Source organism: Sapajus apella, unplaced genomic scaffold (genome assembly GCF_009761245.1).
Source record: "Sapajus apella isolate SASKATOON/1434 unplaced genomic scaffold, GSC_monkey_1.0 scaffold15, whole genome shotgun sequence".
Classification (NCBI taxonomy): domain Eukaryota; kingdom Metazoa; phylum Chordata; class Mammalia; order Primates; family Cebidae; genus Sapajus; species Sapajus apella.
The window spans coordinates 4,811-23,657 of NW_022436955.1; the positions used below are offsets into that span (position 1 = coordinate 4,811).

Here is an 18,847-nt window from a genome sequence, read left to right on the forward strand (position 1 = left end):
CACAACACTGAGCTCACACTACAAATCACAACACTGAGCTCACACTAAAATCATAAGCGGATAAACAGATACGTAGAGAGGATATAACGATGTCAGGTAGTAAAAGTGCATTGAGGAAAATACAGTGCGGTAAAGAAAAAACAGGGGTGGGACTGACGGTGCCATTTCAGATCGCAACCAGGGAAGGCCTTTTGGAGGCAGTGGCATTTGAGGTCTTGGAGCCAAAGACCTTCATCAAACAAGCACAATGAGCACATGAGCCTGCAAATAACCAAAGAAAGGAATTCCAGGCAGAAGAAAAAGCAAGTGCAAGGGCCCTGGGGCCCAGGGGAAGAAAGTGTGCGTGGGGAGGTGCAGCTAGACAGGCCCTGGGGCCCTGGCAAGGACTTCGGCTGTCATCACAGGGGACACGGGAGCCCCCGCAGGGTTTTTCACAGAGGCATCATGTGATTCAATGCATGTGTTAAGCGATCACTCTGGCTACTGTGCAGCTCAGCCCCAGCATAAAAGTGGCAGGGATCTGAAACTAAGTGTTAGGCTCATAACCCAGGCAAAAGACAGAAGACTTAGGCTGGGGCAGGAGCCAGGGAGGAGGTGCAAAGTTGTAGATTCTGAGTGGATTCTGAAGGTGGAGCCACGAGGTTTGTGAGAAAAGAGAGTCCAGGCTGCCCAAGAGGCCTTCTCTGAGCCCCTGAGAGGATGGGGCAGCAGCAGCTGAGTGGAGGCGCCGTGGGAGGAGGAGGGGGTCTCTGCTGGGGAGGGCGTCAAGGATTCAGCTGGTCCCTGGGAAGAGCGGGGCACCCTTTAAAGAGCCAGGGGCAGAGAGGAGACAGTGAGTGACGCCTGTGGGCTTCAAAGGAGAGGTGGGCTGGAAACGGGGGCTCCGGGCGGCTCCCTGGGATCACTGGGAATTAGTGGAGAGGGAGAGGGAGACAAGACAGGCCAGTGGACAGGGAGGTGGAGGCACCGGGAAAGGGCTGGGGAGGAAGCATTTCACAGAGGCTGCGTGGCCATCGGCTGCTGCTGGGAGGTCCTGTGCGGTTGGGTGGAGAGCAGCGGCGGTCACCGGTGACCACGATGAGAGCAGCTGAGTGGTGTGGTCAGGAACAAACATGGCTGGCATGGGCGGAGGAGACGCACGGAGGAGAGGAAGTGGAGAGAGATCATGAGGCAGCTTTATTGTAAGCGGGAGCAGAGATACAGGCTGTGGCTGAAAGGGATGTGGAGTCCCATGAAGGTGATACGGCCAAGACTGGCCTGGGGCGCCCTGCTGACAGGTAGACCAGAACCCATCCTCCATCTCCCTAGGTCTTCCCATCGGTGAGTGCAATCCCTCCCACAGCCCTCCCATCACTCACTCAGGATTGGGGTGCTGGGGGGGACACACTTAGAAAATGTTCATAGTAATTCCACCCTGCAGGAGTAATTGCTCCTGTCCCCGTGGAAATCTGATGGGGACGATTCCATCCTTGCTTCCTGCATTGCCAGATTTCAAGCAGAAAATGGGGTACATGGGCCCCAACACTCCTCTGGAAAGGGGACAGATGCTCCCACACCCCACCATCTGCAGCCCCCATTCCTTCACCCACAACATGCACTGAGCTCCGTCTGTGACTGCCCCTTCCCTCCTTTCTCATGAGAAGTCAGATGTGTCAACCTTCAATGCCTGGGCTAACTGTTATCTGCTATGACAGAGAAATGCCATGTGTGGAAGCAGCACAGGTGAAAAGGAGATGAGTCTTTCAGAGGAGGTAACTGGGGGCTGGGTCTTGCAGGATGAAGAGGAGTTCATCAGATAGAATAGGCATTCCAGGCAGAGGGAACAGCACATGCAAAAGCTCAGAGGCAAGTGGATGAGTGTGGCTGGGGAATGAGAGGGTAAGTAGTGTCCAATTATGAAGGGGTTGGATGGCTTGCTGTGGAACCCAGCTAAGTTCCCCTAACAGCTAGCATGACCTGAGCTGAGTTCTAGTACCCTGGTGTTGGCGGACAAAGTGCAGTGAGGAGAGTCCAGTTTCTTACCTGAAGAATCCCCAGATACCCAGACGGTACTGAATCGTCACCACCACCACGTTTTCATGGGCAGCGAGGGGCAGCCCATCATAGGTTGATGCACCGCCCAAAAACAGCCCCCCTCCGTGGATCCACACCATCACCTGGGCAGAAGGGGAAGCAACAGACCAGTTACAGGACGCAGAGCCAGGAAACACTCAGAAGGTGCCTTGTTTAGGTCACAACTGAAGGAGGATGTTACCCAAAGTTCACCAGCGCCCAGCAAGGTTGCAAAAGGCAGTCTCTCTCCTCTATAATTCTCCCAACTGGGGCCCAAGCCACCACCCCACTACACACACTGTGGCTGCCCCTTCTTACTGTCCAGCCTCCAGTGCTTCTCCCCAGACTCTTCATCATCACGGGCACAGCAAAGGCTAAGGAAGTCTTGGTCTTGCCCTCACTTCTATCACCCTCAAGCCTGGACTGTTCATGCAGCCCAGCGTACCCATGGGGCAGCCCTTGTATCTCAACTTCATCTCAGTTAACTCTCTCATGGTGAATTAAACTTTTCTGTGCATGAGTGATTGTCTTGAGAAGCACACATGCCTGTGATGGTGTCTCTTCCTCAAATGCCTCCTTTATGCCTCTGCATCCCCAAATCCTATCCACCCTGCAGATCCCAGGGTGCCTTCAATCAATGGACTAATACTATCTGAGAACTTACTATGTGCCAGGGACTGCGCTAATGCCCGGGGATTAGAGGGATACAATTCCTAATGCATGGTTCTCGCATTTTAAAAGTCCACGTAGCAGGGAAGAAGTGAGAGTGGCTAAAATAATGATATTGTAATAATATTATCAATAAAACATAAAAGAACTCATAACATAAACTATGTACCATGTGTTGTTCCAAGCACGGTAAAATGAACTATCCCCTGGGTAAGTACCAATACTGTCCTATTTTCCAGGCAGGAACATGGAGGCGCTTAACTGCCCAAGGTCCCACAACTCAAAAATGGTAGAAGCAGGACTTGAACCCAGGCAGTCTGGCTGCAGCGTCCACATGTTGAGCTGCACAACACGCTGCAGGAGCCAGCCACAGTGCAGCAAGTCCACTGTTAGTTACAGGAGTACGAGCCTGCCTCTACCTGCTCAGCCGGGAGCTGAGATCAAGCTTAGTGGTCACCCTTGACTGATCGAATGTGATGAATCCCATTTTGAGGAAACAGAGCCTTAGACAAGTTAAGAAACGCCCAAGACTCTCAGCTAGTCAAAGGCAAAACCAGGATTTAAACCCTGACCATGTAGTTCTAGAACCTATGGCTATTCCCGGAGGTTCTCCCACCTCCAGGTTCCCAGAGCCCTTTTTCTCCCACACCTCTAATGCCTGCCTGCCTCCTGGGGAGGGACTGAGCGTGCATCCATCTTTGTGTGAAGGCCTGCAATAACCTCCTGAAGGGAGCATGTGTCTCTACAGCCCAGACGGCAAGATCCTTGAAGGCAGGGGCTGCGTGGAGTGGGTTGATGTTCCTCTTTCCCCTGAAGCCCCAGGTGTAACTGTGTATATAGGGCACTGAGTACACAATAGAAGAATGAATGAATGAGTGAATGAATGAATGAATGAGTAAAACTCTCCTACTTCCTCTGTCTTACCAAGCACATGTAGGGACAACTTCTAGGCCCAAGTTTGCAGACCTGCTCTCTCACTCCTGGGCATCATGCTACCGTGCCCGTGGGGGACTGGCTGGATGCGACACTCTTTCTTCTTCTCCCTGAGGTGGCCTCCTTTGCCAGCAGACCCTTCCCACCCTCCAACCTGCAGCTGGCAGCCTACCCCACCTTCTGTCCTTCATTTATTTGGGAAACGCTGACTCACTGGATCATCAGCCTTTGCCAAGACAATTAGGGAGGAAATTAGGTACAACAAAATCCCAGATATTTGGCCAAAGGCAAAAGGAAGTGCTCCTGGGATTTTCCAGGCTCTGCCCCCAACACCCATACCCAGACAATGAAAGTTACCCCAGATGGATGTGGGTATGCTGGAGAAAGGCCACATACGAGCTCAATGCCCCACTCCAAGTCAAAAGCACTGGTTTGAAGATCAGAAGGCTTGAGCAAAAACTACCCTACTGGTGACCTCTCCTTTCCTGTCTGGGCCTCAGTTTCTCTATCCGAAAAGGAAGAGTGGGGGTGTTGGCTTTTCTCTAAGTCCCTTCCACCTCTAACATTATTGGAAATCATGTCTTGCCCACTCTGAGTATCAGATTTTTAATCTAGTAACTAAAAGTAATCATTCTCATCCTTCATTAGCATAAGGGAACTTGGAACAATTAAGATGTGCATAAAAGATGCACAGCAGATTCCCCCAGAGGCCCTGTGTCACAAGGGGAAACTGAGGTGTGGAAAACTTGTGTTTCCCGTGGAGGTCCTGGGGTCCCTGAAACAATCCTGGCCTTTGCAGCCCCCTCCCCAAGCTGCCTTCACCCCGTTCTGGTGTGGCCCAGAAGATCCGGGGAACTGGAACTGACACGCCTCAACCAGGGGATCCCACGGCTTACCGGCAGTCTGCTTTTCTTGGCCAAGTCAGCAGGAGTGTAAATATTGAGGTAAAGACAGTCTTCAGAAAACTTGAGAGGAATGTTCTCCTTACGGTTGGTAAAGAGCTCAGAGAGCACCTGCCCCGCCACGGCATCTTGGGAGCACCTGGGGAGGGAGAAAGAAAAACCCCTGAAAGTTCAGCCAGATCTAAGCCAGGTGTCTTCTGGGGCAGGGCCTTGGACTGGGAGGTCCAAGATACTGGAATGGGTAAGAGGCTATCAGGGTCTTCAGGTGGGGGCGCTAGGACTCACTAAGTTCTCCTGAAACCAAGCAGAGTGTAAAGAGCTTCACACCATTTCCCTTCCTGGAGCCTTTGTGACTCCCAGCATCAAGGAAAGAGACAACCAATATACTAATCCTCCCTGGGAGGTGACATCTCCTGCAATAGCTCAGGAGTGAAATCTTTGTGGGACAACATCAGGAAAACTGTGCTCTAGTCCTCTCTCTGCTATGCATTTACGAGGTAACTTTGGGTGAATTCCTTTCACATTCTGGGTCCCAATCTGCCAGGTCTAAGTGAGGGGAGTATTTCTACATGGGTCTTGCAGCCCTCACATGCCAAGATTTGACCATCAACCCATCCCAGGCAAGGGCTGAAAGGGCTCAAAGATCCAACATAGATGAATACGTGCAATAGTTACTGAGTCCTCCCAGTGCGCCAGACACTGTTTTAAGTATTCTTTGTATAGTAACTCATCTAAGCCTCAGATCAGTCCCATTACATAGGTTCTATTATCTCCATGTTACAGATGAGAAAACAAGCCCAGAGAGGCTGGAGAACCTGACCTACATCAGAGAGCCAGGAAGATCCATGCCATGTGGTGCTTATACACAAGTTTGTTATAAGCAATGGTCCCAGATCTCAATGTAGCAGGAGGCACGCATCACTGCCCCCACTATGCACATGAGGAAACTGAGGCACTCAGGCTCCAGGATGACAGCTGTCAAGTGACAGAATTGGGGCCAGTAAAGATGACTTCTTGATTCTCATCCTGGGAAATTTCCCCACATATCACCAAGCGCAAGGGGCATGATAATTAATAAAAAAGACATTCTAATGTGAAGAAAGGGAAAAAGAACTCAACCTCACTGGTCTTCAGGTTAATGCAAACTAAAGTGGAAAATAATATTGCAGTTATTATTGTTTTGCCTATCCTCTTGCCAAAATCATTTTTAAATTACCCCAAGCATTGCCAAGAGTCTGCTGAATGGAGGTTTTCATTCGTCAATGGGAGGAGTGTAATTGGAATATTTTGGGAGATAAATTTAACAAAAGATATATACTCTTGGATTCAGAACTGTCATTTCTGGAAACTTACCTTAAAATATTCATGAATGTGCATAAAGGTTTCACATTCATGATGTTATATTATTAAAATCATGGTATGTAGCAATGACCCCAAATAGAAGCTTGGGGAAATTAATTATGCTTCGATACTAAACGTAATGCTGCTGTTAATATCAGGCTGTGCTATCATGGCATGGAATGATGCTCATGATATACTTACAAATGAGCAAGGCAGGGAGCCAAATTATCTGAATATAGCATTCCATTTTAAAGGAAGAAAGAATAGAAATAGGTTAAAAAAAAACTGGAAAACAAAAAAAATTAGATGATAATACTTTACAATCTAAAATATTGCTAGCTGTTCTGAGTGGTGAGATATTGTACGTGATTTTAATTTTCTTACTTTTCCTTCTCTGTATTTCCTAAATTTTCTGTGAATAAGTATATATTACATTTGCAGCCAAAAAATAAAAATAGTAAATATTACTTTTTTTAAAAAAAGCAAAGAAAAGACACAGCCAGAGGTGGGCTGCTGGAAACCCCCCGAGTACCTGGCTGCAGAGATGAATGGGGTCTGGTTTGATGCCTGTAGGGGTCCTTGGAACCCTGGGGAGTGGTGGTGAGGCCAATCAGAACCTTTGGGTTTTTCTTCCCAGCTTGGCCAGGGTGACTGTACACACCTGCCATTGTTCTCCTCAGGAACAGGGAGCTGGGCACACCTGAGAGTTGAGCACTTGCTGAGTGGCCACCTCAGTACACTTCCCACCCACACACCTCCTGACTCATCCCTCTCCCCAGCTATGCCAAAGTTCAAGACAGGGAAATTCATGGGATCCTTACTTCTGATCTCCCTCACCTGCTCAACTGTCTCCTTGTTTCCAAGGCACTTGTCCTGTTCTAACATATCACATCATCCATGGAGTAATTTGCGTGTTGTTTCTTACCTGTCTCCCCCTGCTAGAATGCACGCTCCATGAACCTAGGGATCTTTGCTTTGTTCCCTAATAGATCCCAAGAATCCAGAACATGCCCAGCACACAGTAGGTGCTCAATAAACATGTGTTAAATAATGGACTCTAGAAAGCTGTGAGAGTTCTGGAATGTTCTTAAGGATCTACAATGATCTCAGGATTCCAGAGCAAAGTATCAGCCCATCGGGGGACTGCCTTGACTCCTTCCTGTATCACGCTGAGGCGAGCATCCCGCTGAAATGTGCCAAATCCACCCCTGGCTTACATAGGAGGGTAAGAGGTGGCATTCTTCACGAAGCTCCACGGCTCTGCAGGTTGTGGTGGAGTAAACCTCAGGGGTCCAAGAGGAGGCTTGGCAAAAGGGATTCCCAGGAAAACGGCCACAGGCTGTGCAAATCCTTGCAAGTTGATGAACTTCCCCAGGACTTTACCATGCATGGTGTCCACCACAGGTGGCGAGGAATGGTGCCCTGCTGGACATGGAGAATAAATCAGAATGCATCAGAGGTGAAAGTCTGGACAAGGTTCCAGGTGGGGTCTGCCACTTTCTAGGTGTGTGACCTTGAATAAGTCACCTAAACCCTCTAGGCCTCAGTTTCTCCTGATGTAAAATAGGGATGAGGATCACTGTCCTTCCTAACTCATTGAGCTGGTTTAAGGAGCAAATTAGAATTGGAGGCATGAAAACATCCAGCCAAAAATCAATGCAAGAAGGAGAGCTACTAGGAAAGAATAAGACATTTAGCTTCCACCTTAGAAGCTTCTGGAAACATTTATCCCTTAGAATCCTGGCACTGAGCCGCGAGCTGGCTGAAAGGATGAACAAGAGCTGCCCTGTACTCTCAGAAGCACTGACTCTGACAGGGAAGGGTCACATATACACCTGACCCTGCAGCTGGAAGGAAGTGGCTGTGTCCTGGAAGAGGTATCCGTAAGGCAGTCCAGGAACTAGAAGAGGGGTAAGGCCTTCTGACTGAAAGCATCATGGAGAAGCTGGAACTTGCAGTAGGGAAGGATTGAATAAGGGGAGATGAGAAGCAGTGAGTGGTACAGAGCAGAGAGAAGGAAGGGAATGTGCTGAGGCTCAGAGGCAGCAGAATGCAGAGCTTGCCTGGAGGAGGGGGCGTGACCCAAGTGCAACAGGTGGAGTCTGAGGGGATTGGTAAATAGTCCTGGAATGAGAGAACACATGTCAGGGAGGGCCTAAAATACCAGTTTAAGCACTTGAGTTTTATTTAGTGGACAAATAAACAGCAAGAACCATTCCAGATAAAGGAAATGATCAGCTCAAAGAAGATTCTTCTGGTGGCCCTGGGCAGGGCTGCTCCATTCTTGCAGCGCAGACAATGCTTCCTCATTGAGCTGAAATTCCTTTCCCACAGCCTCTGCATCAGTCCTGGTTCTACCTGCCATGGGACTATGGTGGCCTGATCTGATCTTTGGCCTGTGGCCTTTCAGGCACTTGATAGTGCCACCCACCCCTCTGGTCCTATCTGGCTCCAGTGACCTCAGTTTTTCTAAGCTTCCCTCCTAGGAAATAATTTCCAGCCTCTTGTCCTCCCAGCTGCTCTGTTTTGGATGCAGACAAGACGTCAACACCTCCCTTAAAGTGTGATGCTAGAATAAGACAGAGCAATTCAGATTTGGATCTACAGGGGAATATCCAATCACAGTGGAAACTCCTTATGCAAAGCCCAGTTACACAACAGCATCCATGTCTCATCTTATTAACAGCCAACCCCAAAATGCCGGTTTTAGCTTATTTTCTTTTGTTTTTATTGCTAATTACAAATAACTGTGAGATGAATGTCCTTGGAAGCATATTTATTGACATAGCAATGGGCGGTTGCATTAGGGGTGACCTGTTATCTTGATGATTTCCACGTGTTCTGCACTGTATGGGATTTCTCGCCTTCACCTGAAATCCTCCCCACCACATGTTAATTACTTTAAAATTTTAAATAAAAAAAGAAAAAATATATGAAAAAATATGATGATGTCTAAAAGGTATTTTGAAAGACTTGGAGACCAGGCACAGAGGCTCACCCCTGTAATCCCAGCACTTTGGGAGGCCAAGGCAGGCAGATCACTTGAAGTCAGGAATTCAAGACGAGCTTGGCCAACATGGTGAAACCCCTCTACTAAAAATACAAAAATTAGCCCGGCGTAATAGAGTGTGCCTGTAATCCTGGCTCCTTGGGAGGCTGAGGCAAGAGAATCGCTTGAACATGGGAGGCGGCGGTTGCAGTGAGCCAAGATCGCACCACTGCACTCCAGCCTGGGTGACAAAGCGAGATTCCATCCAAAAAAAGAAAGACTCGGTCCCTGACCAGATGCAGAGGACAAGGAAGGGAAAGAAGACCAAAGAGCTGACTTGTGATGCTGGGTCCCTGTTTACACGGGCTCAGTGGAGATGTCGGTGAGATATCCTGGCAAGATCGTGCCACAGGACGAGCACACTGGAAGACTGGAAGGAAGCCTGGAGAAGGAGCAGGGGAGAATCTTCTCCTAGGTGGCGAGGGCACACACCATGGATGCGTATGGCTTCCTCAAAGATGCCAGTGAGAAAGACAAGGAAACAAAACAAAGATCAAACACAGGGTCCACTAAGCCAAGAAAGAAGATCCATCAGAGTGGGGACAAAAGAACCTCCCAGCGTCCTGGAAGCCCAGGGAGGAAGAGGGCGAGGCGCCGGCTATGAGTGCTGAGGGCTTCAGAGAGGTGGAGAAGGGACAAGGCTGAGCGGAACCCACTGGGCTGGCCTTTCTCAGCTCAGGATTCCCTTCAACAAGGTGACGTAGATGGCAGCCAATTGCCAAGGGTGAAAAAGTGGGTGAATGAGGGGAGGCAGAAACAAGAGTGGGAACAAGAGCAGTTGCCACTGATGTGATATGAAACACGAACCATGTGGGGGCGCCTACTCCGTGCCGGGCATGCATTCCAGTTTGTTTAAATGCATCTTCAAAAAAGCCTTGCTGGGTAGGCATCAATATTCCCATTTTACAGTGGAGGAAATTGAGGAAGTGGAAGCAGCCGGTATGGACTTCCTAAGGAAGGAAACGGATGGCATGGCCAGGAGTAACCAGAGGTAAAGGAATATTCAGCTCCAAATAGGGTTCCTCTCTTCCTCTGCTGTTACACACAGTTCAGGGCTCTCCCAGTGTCAGGCTGCCAGAAGGAGGACAGGGTGCAGACGGGGCCTGGCCTGTCAGGATTGCGACCCAGAGACAGGCCCAGGCATGATTTCCTGGTTGACCTTGGGCAAGTACATTTCCCTGTGTGAGCCTCAGTCTCTCCATCTATAAAATGGCCCTGGGGGTATTAAGAGGCCCCTCCCTGCACCCCTGAATGTACCATGTGTTTTGCTTTCTGTATTCGGACATCTGAGGCCTTGCTGACCTTGGAGAAACTCTCCTTCCCAGGGTCCCGCCAACCCAGAGCCCACGCCCCAACCACCTCTTTGATCCAGTTGCCATGACCTGGCCACTACCCACCTGCCCTAATCACGCCAGGGCCAGGTACCAGACAACTAGGGACAGCCCCTGTGCCCCAGAGCCCCCTGAGTTATCCCAACTCACCAATCCTCAGCCTGCCTGCCTGCCTTGCCTCTTCTTTCTAATGGAAGCCACAGTAAAAGCCTCTTGGGCTCAGATCTGCCCCCGCCCCCTCCCCCTGCTCTGCTGCTTTCCCTTGTGCCCCATCCCCCACCTCACTGGTGTCCTCTCCTGTTGGGAACATTCGTAAGAAACTGTCTTTTTCATGGCAAGAGGTCCTGATATAGCGGCCTGACCACAGCTCATATTTTCTATTCATACACTACTTTTTTTTAACAACGCCTTTATTTGTCCACTCCCTTTTCTGTGCTTTCTCCACACCAGGTGCTGTCCAGATTGCTTTAGAAACAACGACCCATTCCTCCTCACCAGAGTCCAGTGAGGTAGGTAGCACTGCCACCTCTATTTCAGAGAGGGGGCAACCCAAGCACGGAAACACTCAGTCCCTTGCCTAAGGACACACAGCGAGGAAGCGCCCAGCCAGGACTCAAACCCATGCACTCTGGCTCAGGGTCTCGATGCTCTTGATATTCTGTTAAGCTGCTCTCTGTGATCCGGCCATGACTGACTCATTAGGGGACAGTAAACTGAGCTGCCTAAATTCCTCGTGTGTGTGGTGTGAGGTTGGCCGGCAGCCGGACTGCGTGGGGCGACCAGTGCAGGGCGGCCTCAGGGTGTCCATCCTCCCTGCGTCTCCGCGCGGGCCGGGGCTGCCCGGGCTCAGCTGCTCCAAGTTCAAGTCCAAGTCCGGAGGGCGCGCACCCCGCGGAGCCGGACCTGTTGTGCCTATGCATCTAAGCCCATGTCCGCCCAGAACAAGGATTCCCAAACGTGCCCCGCACGTTTCTATTTCAGAAGGACCTACCCCAAGTCGTGGAACCGGCGAGGGTGGCCAGGAAAAGAGCACGGAGCCACATCCTGGAAGGGCGACAGCTCCCGGGGTCTGCGAGGTCTCCGTGCAACTCAGAGGGACTGCCCTGTTCAGCCCCAGAGGGCAGGCCTGCCCTGCGCTGCCCATTTCCTCATTGTCAGATATCAGAAACACCCTCCTTTTACCCAGGTCTCCCTGGGCTTCTACTGAGACCTCCAAACCACGCCCACCCACAGTTTACCCTCTTTTATCAAAGCAGGCTGGACTATGCTCTCAGATTACAGAGAGCTACAAACTCGCCCAACTGCTTGCTACGTCAGGGCTTCTCCCTTGCAGGACTCTGACGGCCCCCAAAGGCTGTGCTAGCAGGCAGATGTTTTAGGCAAAGAGAAGCTTTGGTCTGAGGTCCTAAGAAAAAGCTTGAAAGTTTTAGAGCTACTCACAGCCCCGCAGCTCAGCTGGGTAACTTAGCACACATCTCAGCTCCCAGGGCTTGTGTTTTGCAACGTTCCAGGCTCTCAAGTTTGGAAGCAATCTTAAATTTCATGCACTCCCCTTTCTGAGGCCTGAAATAGCTTCACAACGTCTTGCCAACTGACCTGGCCTCCTGCGGCACACCTCCAGTGTCAGAGAACTCACTGCTTTCCAAAGCAGGGATTTTTAGACAAAATGTAAAAATGAATTCCATCTCTCCAAAGCCCCTGGCTGTAATCATCCATCCATCCATGTACCCATCCATTCTGTGAACATTTATCAAAACGCCTGGCACCTGGCCACATATAATGGATACAAAGGCCAATTCAAGACACTGTTCAGCTTCTCAAGGGGTCACCATTGGTAAACAAGACAGATGGCGGGGAGGAGCAGCAGAGGCGAGGTCAAAGCAATGTGAAATCACCAAATCAGGAGGATACAGAGTGCTCTGGGCCCACCTGGAAAGCTGTCATTTACAAGCTGCTGGGGACACGAGGAAGTCACTTAAAGACTCTTTCATGGGATCATTAAATGTCCAACCATAGGGAATTCACTAAACACACTCTGGTTCAGCTGGCTAAGGAAATATGATGTATTCACTCAAAATATAGTATGTGCACATCTATTTATTAACAACGAAGACAGTCAGAATCTGTTGTGAAAGGAGAAAATAACAGGTTATAAGCTATTGTGCCAGGTAGGCAGTTCCTCAAAAAGTTCAACATAAAGTTTCCATATGGCTCAGCAATTCCTCTTTTAGGTGTCTACCCAAGAGAACTGAAAGCAGATTTGTACAAAAACTTGTACACAAAGAGCAATGTGTACCAGAACGTGGACAGGACCCACATGTCCATGACCTGATGAATGTGTAAATAGTGTTGTCTATGCATGCAGAGGCATATCATCCAGCCATAAGAACAACATACTACAACATGGATGAAGCTGGAAAATATCATGGTAAAGGAAAGAAGCCAGGCACAAAAAGGACACATGTGTATGATCCTTTTTGTATGTAATTTCCAGAATAGTCAAATCCACGGAGACAGAAAGGGGTTGCCAGGGCCTTTGGAAGGGGAAAGAGAGGGGAATGAGGAGTGACTGTTAATGAGCATGAGGTTTACCTTGGGGGTGGTAAAAATATTCTGGGATTAAATAATGATGACGTTAGCACAACTTTAGGAATATACTAAAAACCACCAGACTGTACGCTTTAAAAAGGTGAACTTTATGGTATGTGACTTATATTTCAATAAAATAATGAGTTTTTTTGAAAATCTAGATAGGTATAATATGGTCCCATTTTACTAGTGACATATGTCTTTATTTGCATAGGAAAATACTGGAAGACTATACATCTAATTAGCATTACAACAGCAATTTCCTGGCTGCAATCTTGTCAGCGTTTTTACTTATTTGTATTTTCCACTTTTATTTCTTCAAACATTCGACAAATATTTACTGAGACCTTACTGTGTGGCAAACACTGTGCTGAGAGTTTTGTATGCAGGATCTCAGTTCTCAAAATAACCCCGTGAGATTAATGCTATCTCACCATCTTAAATTCATTTCTGTTGTGTAAGCCACCCAGTCTGTGACATTTGGTTCTGGCAGCCTAAGTAGACTAATACATAGGCTCAATCCAAGTCCACTCTTCATTCCCAACAGAATCTAAGGCCCAGAGATGGGGAGGGACTGCCTAAGGTCACACCACAGCTGAATGGCAAAGTCAGGACCAGAACTCAAGTCTTCTGACTTTCCAGAATAGTGTGGCTGGCAGCCGTTTCTGTTGCTTTAATACATCAGGGAGATGTTCTAATTGGTAGCCTTATCTAAGGCAAGTTGGCTTGTCAGTTCCCTGACCCAGGCTGAGAATGGTAGGGCTGAAGTGTTACAGATGGCCGGGGAGGCTGGACACAGTGGCAACCTCCACCCCCTCTGTAATCCCAGCACTTTGGGCGGCCAAGTTGGGAGAATTGCTTGAGAGAGGAGTTCTAGTAAGACCCCATCTGAAGAAGAGGAAAAGGAAGAGAAAGAAAAAGAGAAGAAGGAGGAGGAAGAGAAGGAGGAAAAAAGAGAAGGAGGAGGAGGAGAGGAAGAAAATGAAGAAGGAGGAGGAGGAGGAGATGGAGAAGGAAAAAGAAAGAAGGAAGAAGAAGAAAGAAAGAGAGAAAGAAGAAGGAAGGAAGGGAGGGAGGGAGGGAGGGGGGCCAGGTACCTGGGGAGCCATGTTGTATTTTCCCAGTCACTTGGCAAGCCTGCCCTTGTCCAGGCCAGATCATGAGTGGCATCAGGAAAAGTTTGGGCAACCAGTAGCCATAAATCATATGACAGTTCCAGAGCTGCTAATGGGTTCTTGCCCAAGGCCATGGGTTATAGTTGAAGTGAAGCTTCTGGAACCCCAAATTCAAAAAGGGATGCTCATTAGCACTCATTCTAGCCACGTGCAGGCTGATGAGGGGCATTCTGTGTTGGGAATGAGGATGCTGTGACAGCATGAGAATCCGTTTCCAGAGCTATTTGATTCTACAAAGGTTGACCTGAACTTTAAGATTCCTCCCTTACTTTTACTCAGGACAGAAACCTGGTTGATAAACACCACGCTAATAAAAAGCATTCCTATCTCTATCCACAAGAGACCATCTGGGTGGTCCTTCTAAGTAGAAAGCAAAGTTAGTGCCACTCACTCAGCACAGCACACACCCACATGCCTGTTAACCACCCTGCCTTTTGCCCTCGCCAGCTGGCTTTTGCAACCTGGATAACAGCCCTGGCTCTTGGCCTATGAAAACTTTATGGTGCTGTGTTTGTGAAATAAAAAAGGTAAGGATTAATTCTTCTCCTAATCTGCTCTCAGTCACATGGCCGCTTGTGACACTAGCCAATTGTGCAAACAGAGAATTATTTTGGCCACTCCTAGGTTTTGCCTGGGTCTGGCTAAAGCCTCTAAAGCCCATGTTTGATTCATCATGACCTTGCAGATTGTGATGGGTGAGGCTGAAGCCTACCAAGCCTCACAATAGATCTCATTTTTGCTTAATAAATATAATTCCCCTGCATGACTTCAGCTGTAAGCAATACGTCTGTTATTTAAGTGGCAGTTGGTTGGAGTTATTGTTTTTCCCCGGGGAATGTCGTCTGTTTTCCCATGTGGAACTCTGTGATGTGAAAAGTAAAATCCTAGGAACTGGCCTTAATTTCTAAGCAGTTGGGTAAGATTTGTGAGAGTGGGCATATCTGGGGGCTTCAAATGAATCCCCCAAACCTTTCCACCTCCATCAGTTTACTCAGCAGATATATGGAAAGCACGTATTAGAGCCAGCATTGGGCCACAGCAAGCCCACGTGCTACTGGGACCCTCACTCAGCTTTGTCTGTGAACCATGGGATTGATCGGGTATAGATTTTGTGATGGAAAACTCTGAACTGGGAGACAGAAGTCTGAGAATCCACTGAGTGACATTTGGGGATTCTTTGTGGAAAGACAGGGGGTGGCTCTGGGGGAAGATCTCTCCCAGGCACCCTTCACCATGGCTCTGCACTCTATGAATCCAGAATTCTATGACATTCTCCTCTGCAGCCTAGGGATATGCAGTGTTTCTGGAACCTCAGTTATTCTCATACTAATATCATGGTTTTTGCCTTATCAGCATATCATCTGTATTTCTATGGGCAGTTTTCTTTAAATGAAGTAACTCTTTTTACTTCAACATGCTCACTCCAAAAGGAGACTTTATACCATTTCCATAAGTGCAAGACCAGCATACCCTTCCATGAATTAGAGGAATGCATGGAAAATGTGCGACTGCATTTTTTAAAATTAAAATGATGGTAAAAGTACATAGAAGAATGCCAGTAAAAACACTGCTAGTTTACAAAAGTGTATAACTGAAAAAAAAAAAAGCCCTCAATGGGAAAAGTGAACCATTGAAGGCCAGTTAGTTACATGAAAGCAGGGACAGCCTTGATCGCCATCATGACCACCAGGTAGGTGACAAGGCATTGGCTTTGGCAAGGGTCGTTGTCACCAAAGTCATTTCCTTGAGCCTCGGGGAATGTCTCCCTGTTATTATTCAGTTCATTTGGCAGGAATTGTATTATGTTTACACCTTCCCAGGCTTATGATGCTGGGAGGGGTCAATCAGGTCCTAAGACTGACTGGTCAGAGCATCTGGAGGAAATTCTGGCCTGCCGGTGGATTGTAGAGGAGAGAGCTGGCCACTCCTAGGTTTCGCCTGGGTCCGGCTGAAGCCTCTGAAGCCCATTTCTGGTTCATGATGATCTTGCAGATTGTGATGAGTGAGGCTATGGGCATAACTAGTCACCATCAATGGCTCAAACAACTGGAAATCAGGCCATGTACATTCATCAGGCAATCACCCTATGACTGCTAAGCAAGAATTGTTAGTGAGATTAGGGTAAACTAGAGTAGCAAACAGACTCAGAATTTCAGTGGCTTATTTGTCGCTTAGGTAAAGGACTAGAGTGTTGTTCAGGTCAAGGTGGCTGTCTTCCATATGGTCACTCAGAAATCTAAACTAGGGTGTTGGCAAACTTTCTCTATAAAGGGCCAGATAGTAAGTATTTTGGACTTTGCAAGCCATGAGCTGTCTGTGGCAACTGCTGTGGTAGTAAAGGCAGCCTGTAAATAATATCTATGCAAATGAGCATGGCTGTGCTTCAGTAAAACTTTATTTTAAAAAAGACGGTGGGTCAGATTTGGCCCTTAGGCTGTAGCTTACTCACTCCTGATCTAGAATATGGTTGCTTTGCAATCCTTAACTCATGGTTTCTAAAATTGCCATAGGTGTCAATTCCCTGTCACCTGGAAGAGGAAGGAGCAGAAGTGTGGCCGTGGTGCATTTTAGGGGCCAGGTCTGGCTGGGGCACTCTTCACTCCTACTCAGAGTCCATTGGTGAGAACTTATTCACATGATCAATCTAATTGCCACCAAGGCTGGAAAATGTAATCTGGCCGTGTACCAAGGAAGGTGGGACAGAGCTTCACAGACTGCCAGCAATCCTTGCCACAGGTAACATCCATTAAACCGTGGACTTGATAGTAAAGTTTTTTTTTCCTAATACCACAGAAATACAAATACACAACCATTATGTAAGTGCTTTACAGTTTGTATGCCGTCTAAAATGATCTGGCTTAACTCCAAAAATAAGTGCACTACACTCTGGCAAACAGTAAGTTTTTGTATTTTTTTATTCAAATCACAAAAGCCTGATTATAAACCCAGATCCTACTCATTAGAGCTACCCTATTAAGCCTTCCTTTAGCCTGTTAAGAATAAAACAGGGAAAAAGATGATTCAGAAAGTAATGTAAAAATTTAGACTCAGAAAAGTTAAGATTGAATTATAGTCTGGAAAGAGCCTTGTAAATTCAAACTACAGATGATATTATAAACATCCAGGTGAATAGGGTAGTCTCCATAGAGAGGCATGTTCTGTGCGTTTTCTTGCTCTGAGAACTATCAATGTTTATATATGTTAATACCCAAAACTGTGATGTCTTTTGATGGTACTGGTTATTGAGAGATGGGCAAAATTCGGTGAGGCAGAGAAGAAATTAGCATTGGTACAGGGGCTTCTTGGGGAGGGCAGTTGGACTGGAAGGGTGAATGGAGGACAGAGAGCCCTCACCAGGAAATGAGTCAGCTGGCACCTTGATCTGGAACTTCTAGCCTCGAGAACTATACAAACGCGAATTTCAGCTGATTAAGCTGTGATGACCATTTTGGGTAGATAGGCAATGAGGGGACATGGAACTGGAATTGAGCTCCATATGGCTCCATATGCTGCTAATATTGTGTCTTGATCTGGGTCCTAATTACACAGTCAGGTTAGTGAAATTATCAGGTCATAAGATATACATTGCATGTGTGTATTTGTATGTATGTATGTATGTATACATATATATTTTCTTATATGTATGTTTTATTCAATTAAAAAACTTAAATGTTTATACCAGGCCTTAATAACTTATTATCTAATACAGGAGACAAGATTGATACAGATAAAATTACTGGTGATCATATAAATTATAGTTACAGGACAGAATATAAATGATCAAATGCAGCAATGATTTTAATCAGGACTTTATCACATGTACTAAGAGAAATTCAAATGACACTTACTTGAAGCACATATTCAACAAATGTGGTCTCACATGTGAAAAGTTCAGGAGGTAAATAGAGCTTGAAATACAATTATATAAAGTGAAATAAATAGATTAGATAGAAGATAGATTGATTGATTGACTGATTGATTCACATTTTATGGCATTATCTTCCTGTAAAGAGAGAAGTCTGTTTGCCACAGGTCAAGGCAGAAAATCTATCCCCCAGGCACCCAAGGTGTGCTCCAGCAACCTTGCCAACACCAGCCCTGCTGCCTGTGGGCTGGCCCCCTTGCCACCACTGCTCAGGGTCACGGTGTGGCTGGCCATCCCCCTTCCTACCCATCCTTTAATTTCAGGCTTGAGCTCCACCCGATTTATGAAGCACAGCGAGCTCTTTGCAATGAATTCCCTTGTATTTTGACACAATCAAGTGGCAAGGTAGGTTTTTCTCTCCCCAGCCCTTCCCGTCCCAGGGAATAATGAGACACACTCTTGGGGCAAACTTTTAGCAGAGCACACAAGGCAGGACTGAGTGGGATCTGTCTCTGCTGGGGGAAGGGAGGCTCGTCTTGTAGATGCTTTACCTGGGGCAGCACCAGGCGGGGCAGCTGCCCAGGTGCAGGGCCTGAGTGCGCTTTCCACCCTCCCCCCGCTGCAGCTCTGCCCAGAGGGAATCTGGACCAAGTTGGTCCAAGGAGAGGAAATCCCTGATGCCCCTTTGATGCAGGCTCCTGGAGACCTAATGGGAAAATTCAAGAAGTGGAAAAAGGAAAAACTGTTGGCCCCAACCCCTGTCCTTCTAGTGAGTTTAGTCTTTTCAGTCAGACTTTTCAAGGTGTGAATTGTACCTTTTCCTCTTTCCAAATGTTACAGAGTAAGAGAATAACACTATTTTGTATTGGTTTGCATATAATTTAACTATTTTGCATGGTTTTATTTTCAGTACAAATTCAGCCATGTCACACCACCAGCAT

The 18,847-nt window shown here is 47.5% G+C and overlaps 1 protein-coding gene across 2 annotated transcripts in view; it reads right to left on the reverse strand.

The window, feature by feature from the left end:
* The window catches only part of LOC116555398 (putative inactive carboxylesterase 4), a 14,374-nt gene extending 2,899 nt beyond the window's left edge, over positions 1-11,475 (reverse strand). The window contains exons 1-4 of one of the 2 annotated variants that reach the window (XM_032283905.1): positions 11,269-11,475; positions 7,115-7,322; positions 4,551-4,695; positions 2,023-2,156 (exon numbers count right to left, since the gene is read on the reverse strand). In XM_032283905.1, coding sequence (XP_032139796.1) covers positions 2,023-2,156; positions 4,551-4,695; positions 7,115-7,322; positions 11,269-11,320 — 539 coding nt within the window. In that variant the 5' untranslated portion in view covers positions 11,321-11,475. The remainder of the gene's footprint in view (positions 1-2,022; positions 2,157-4,550; positions 4,696-7,114; positions 7,323-11,268) is intronic. The other variant, XM_032283906.1, reaches the window with a different exon arrangement.
* Positions 11,476-18,847: the final 7,372 nt, after the last annotated feature.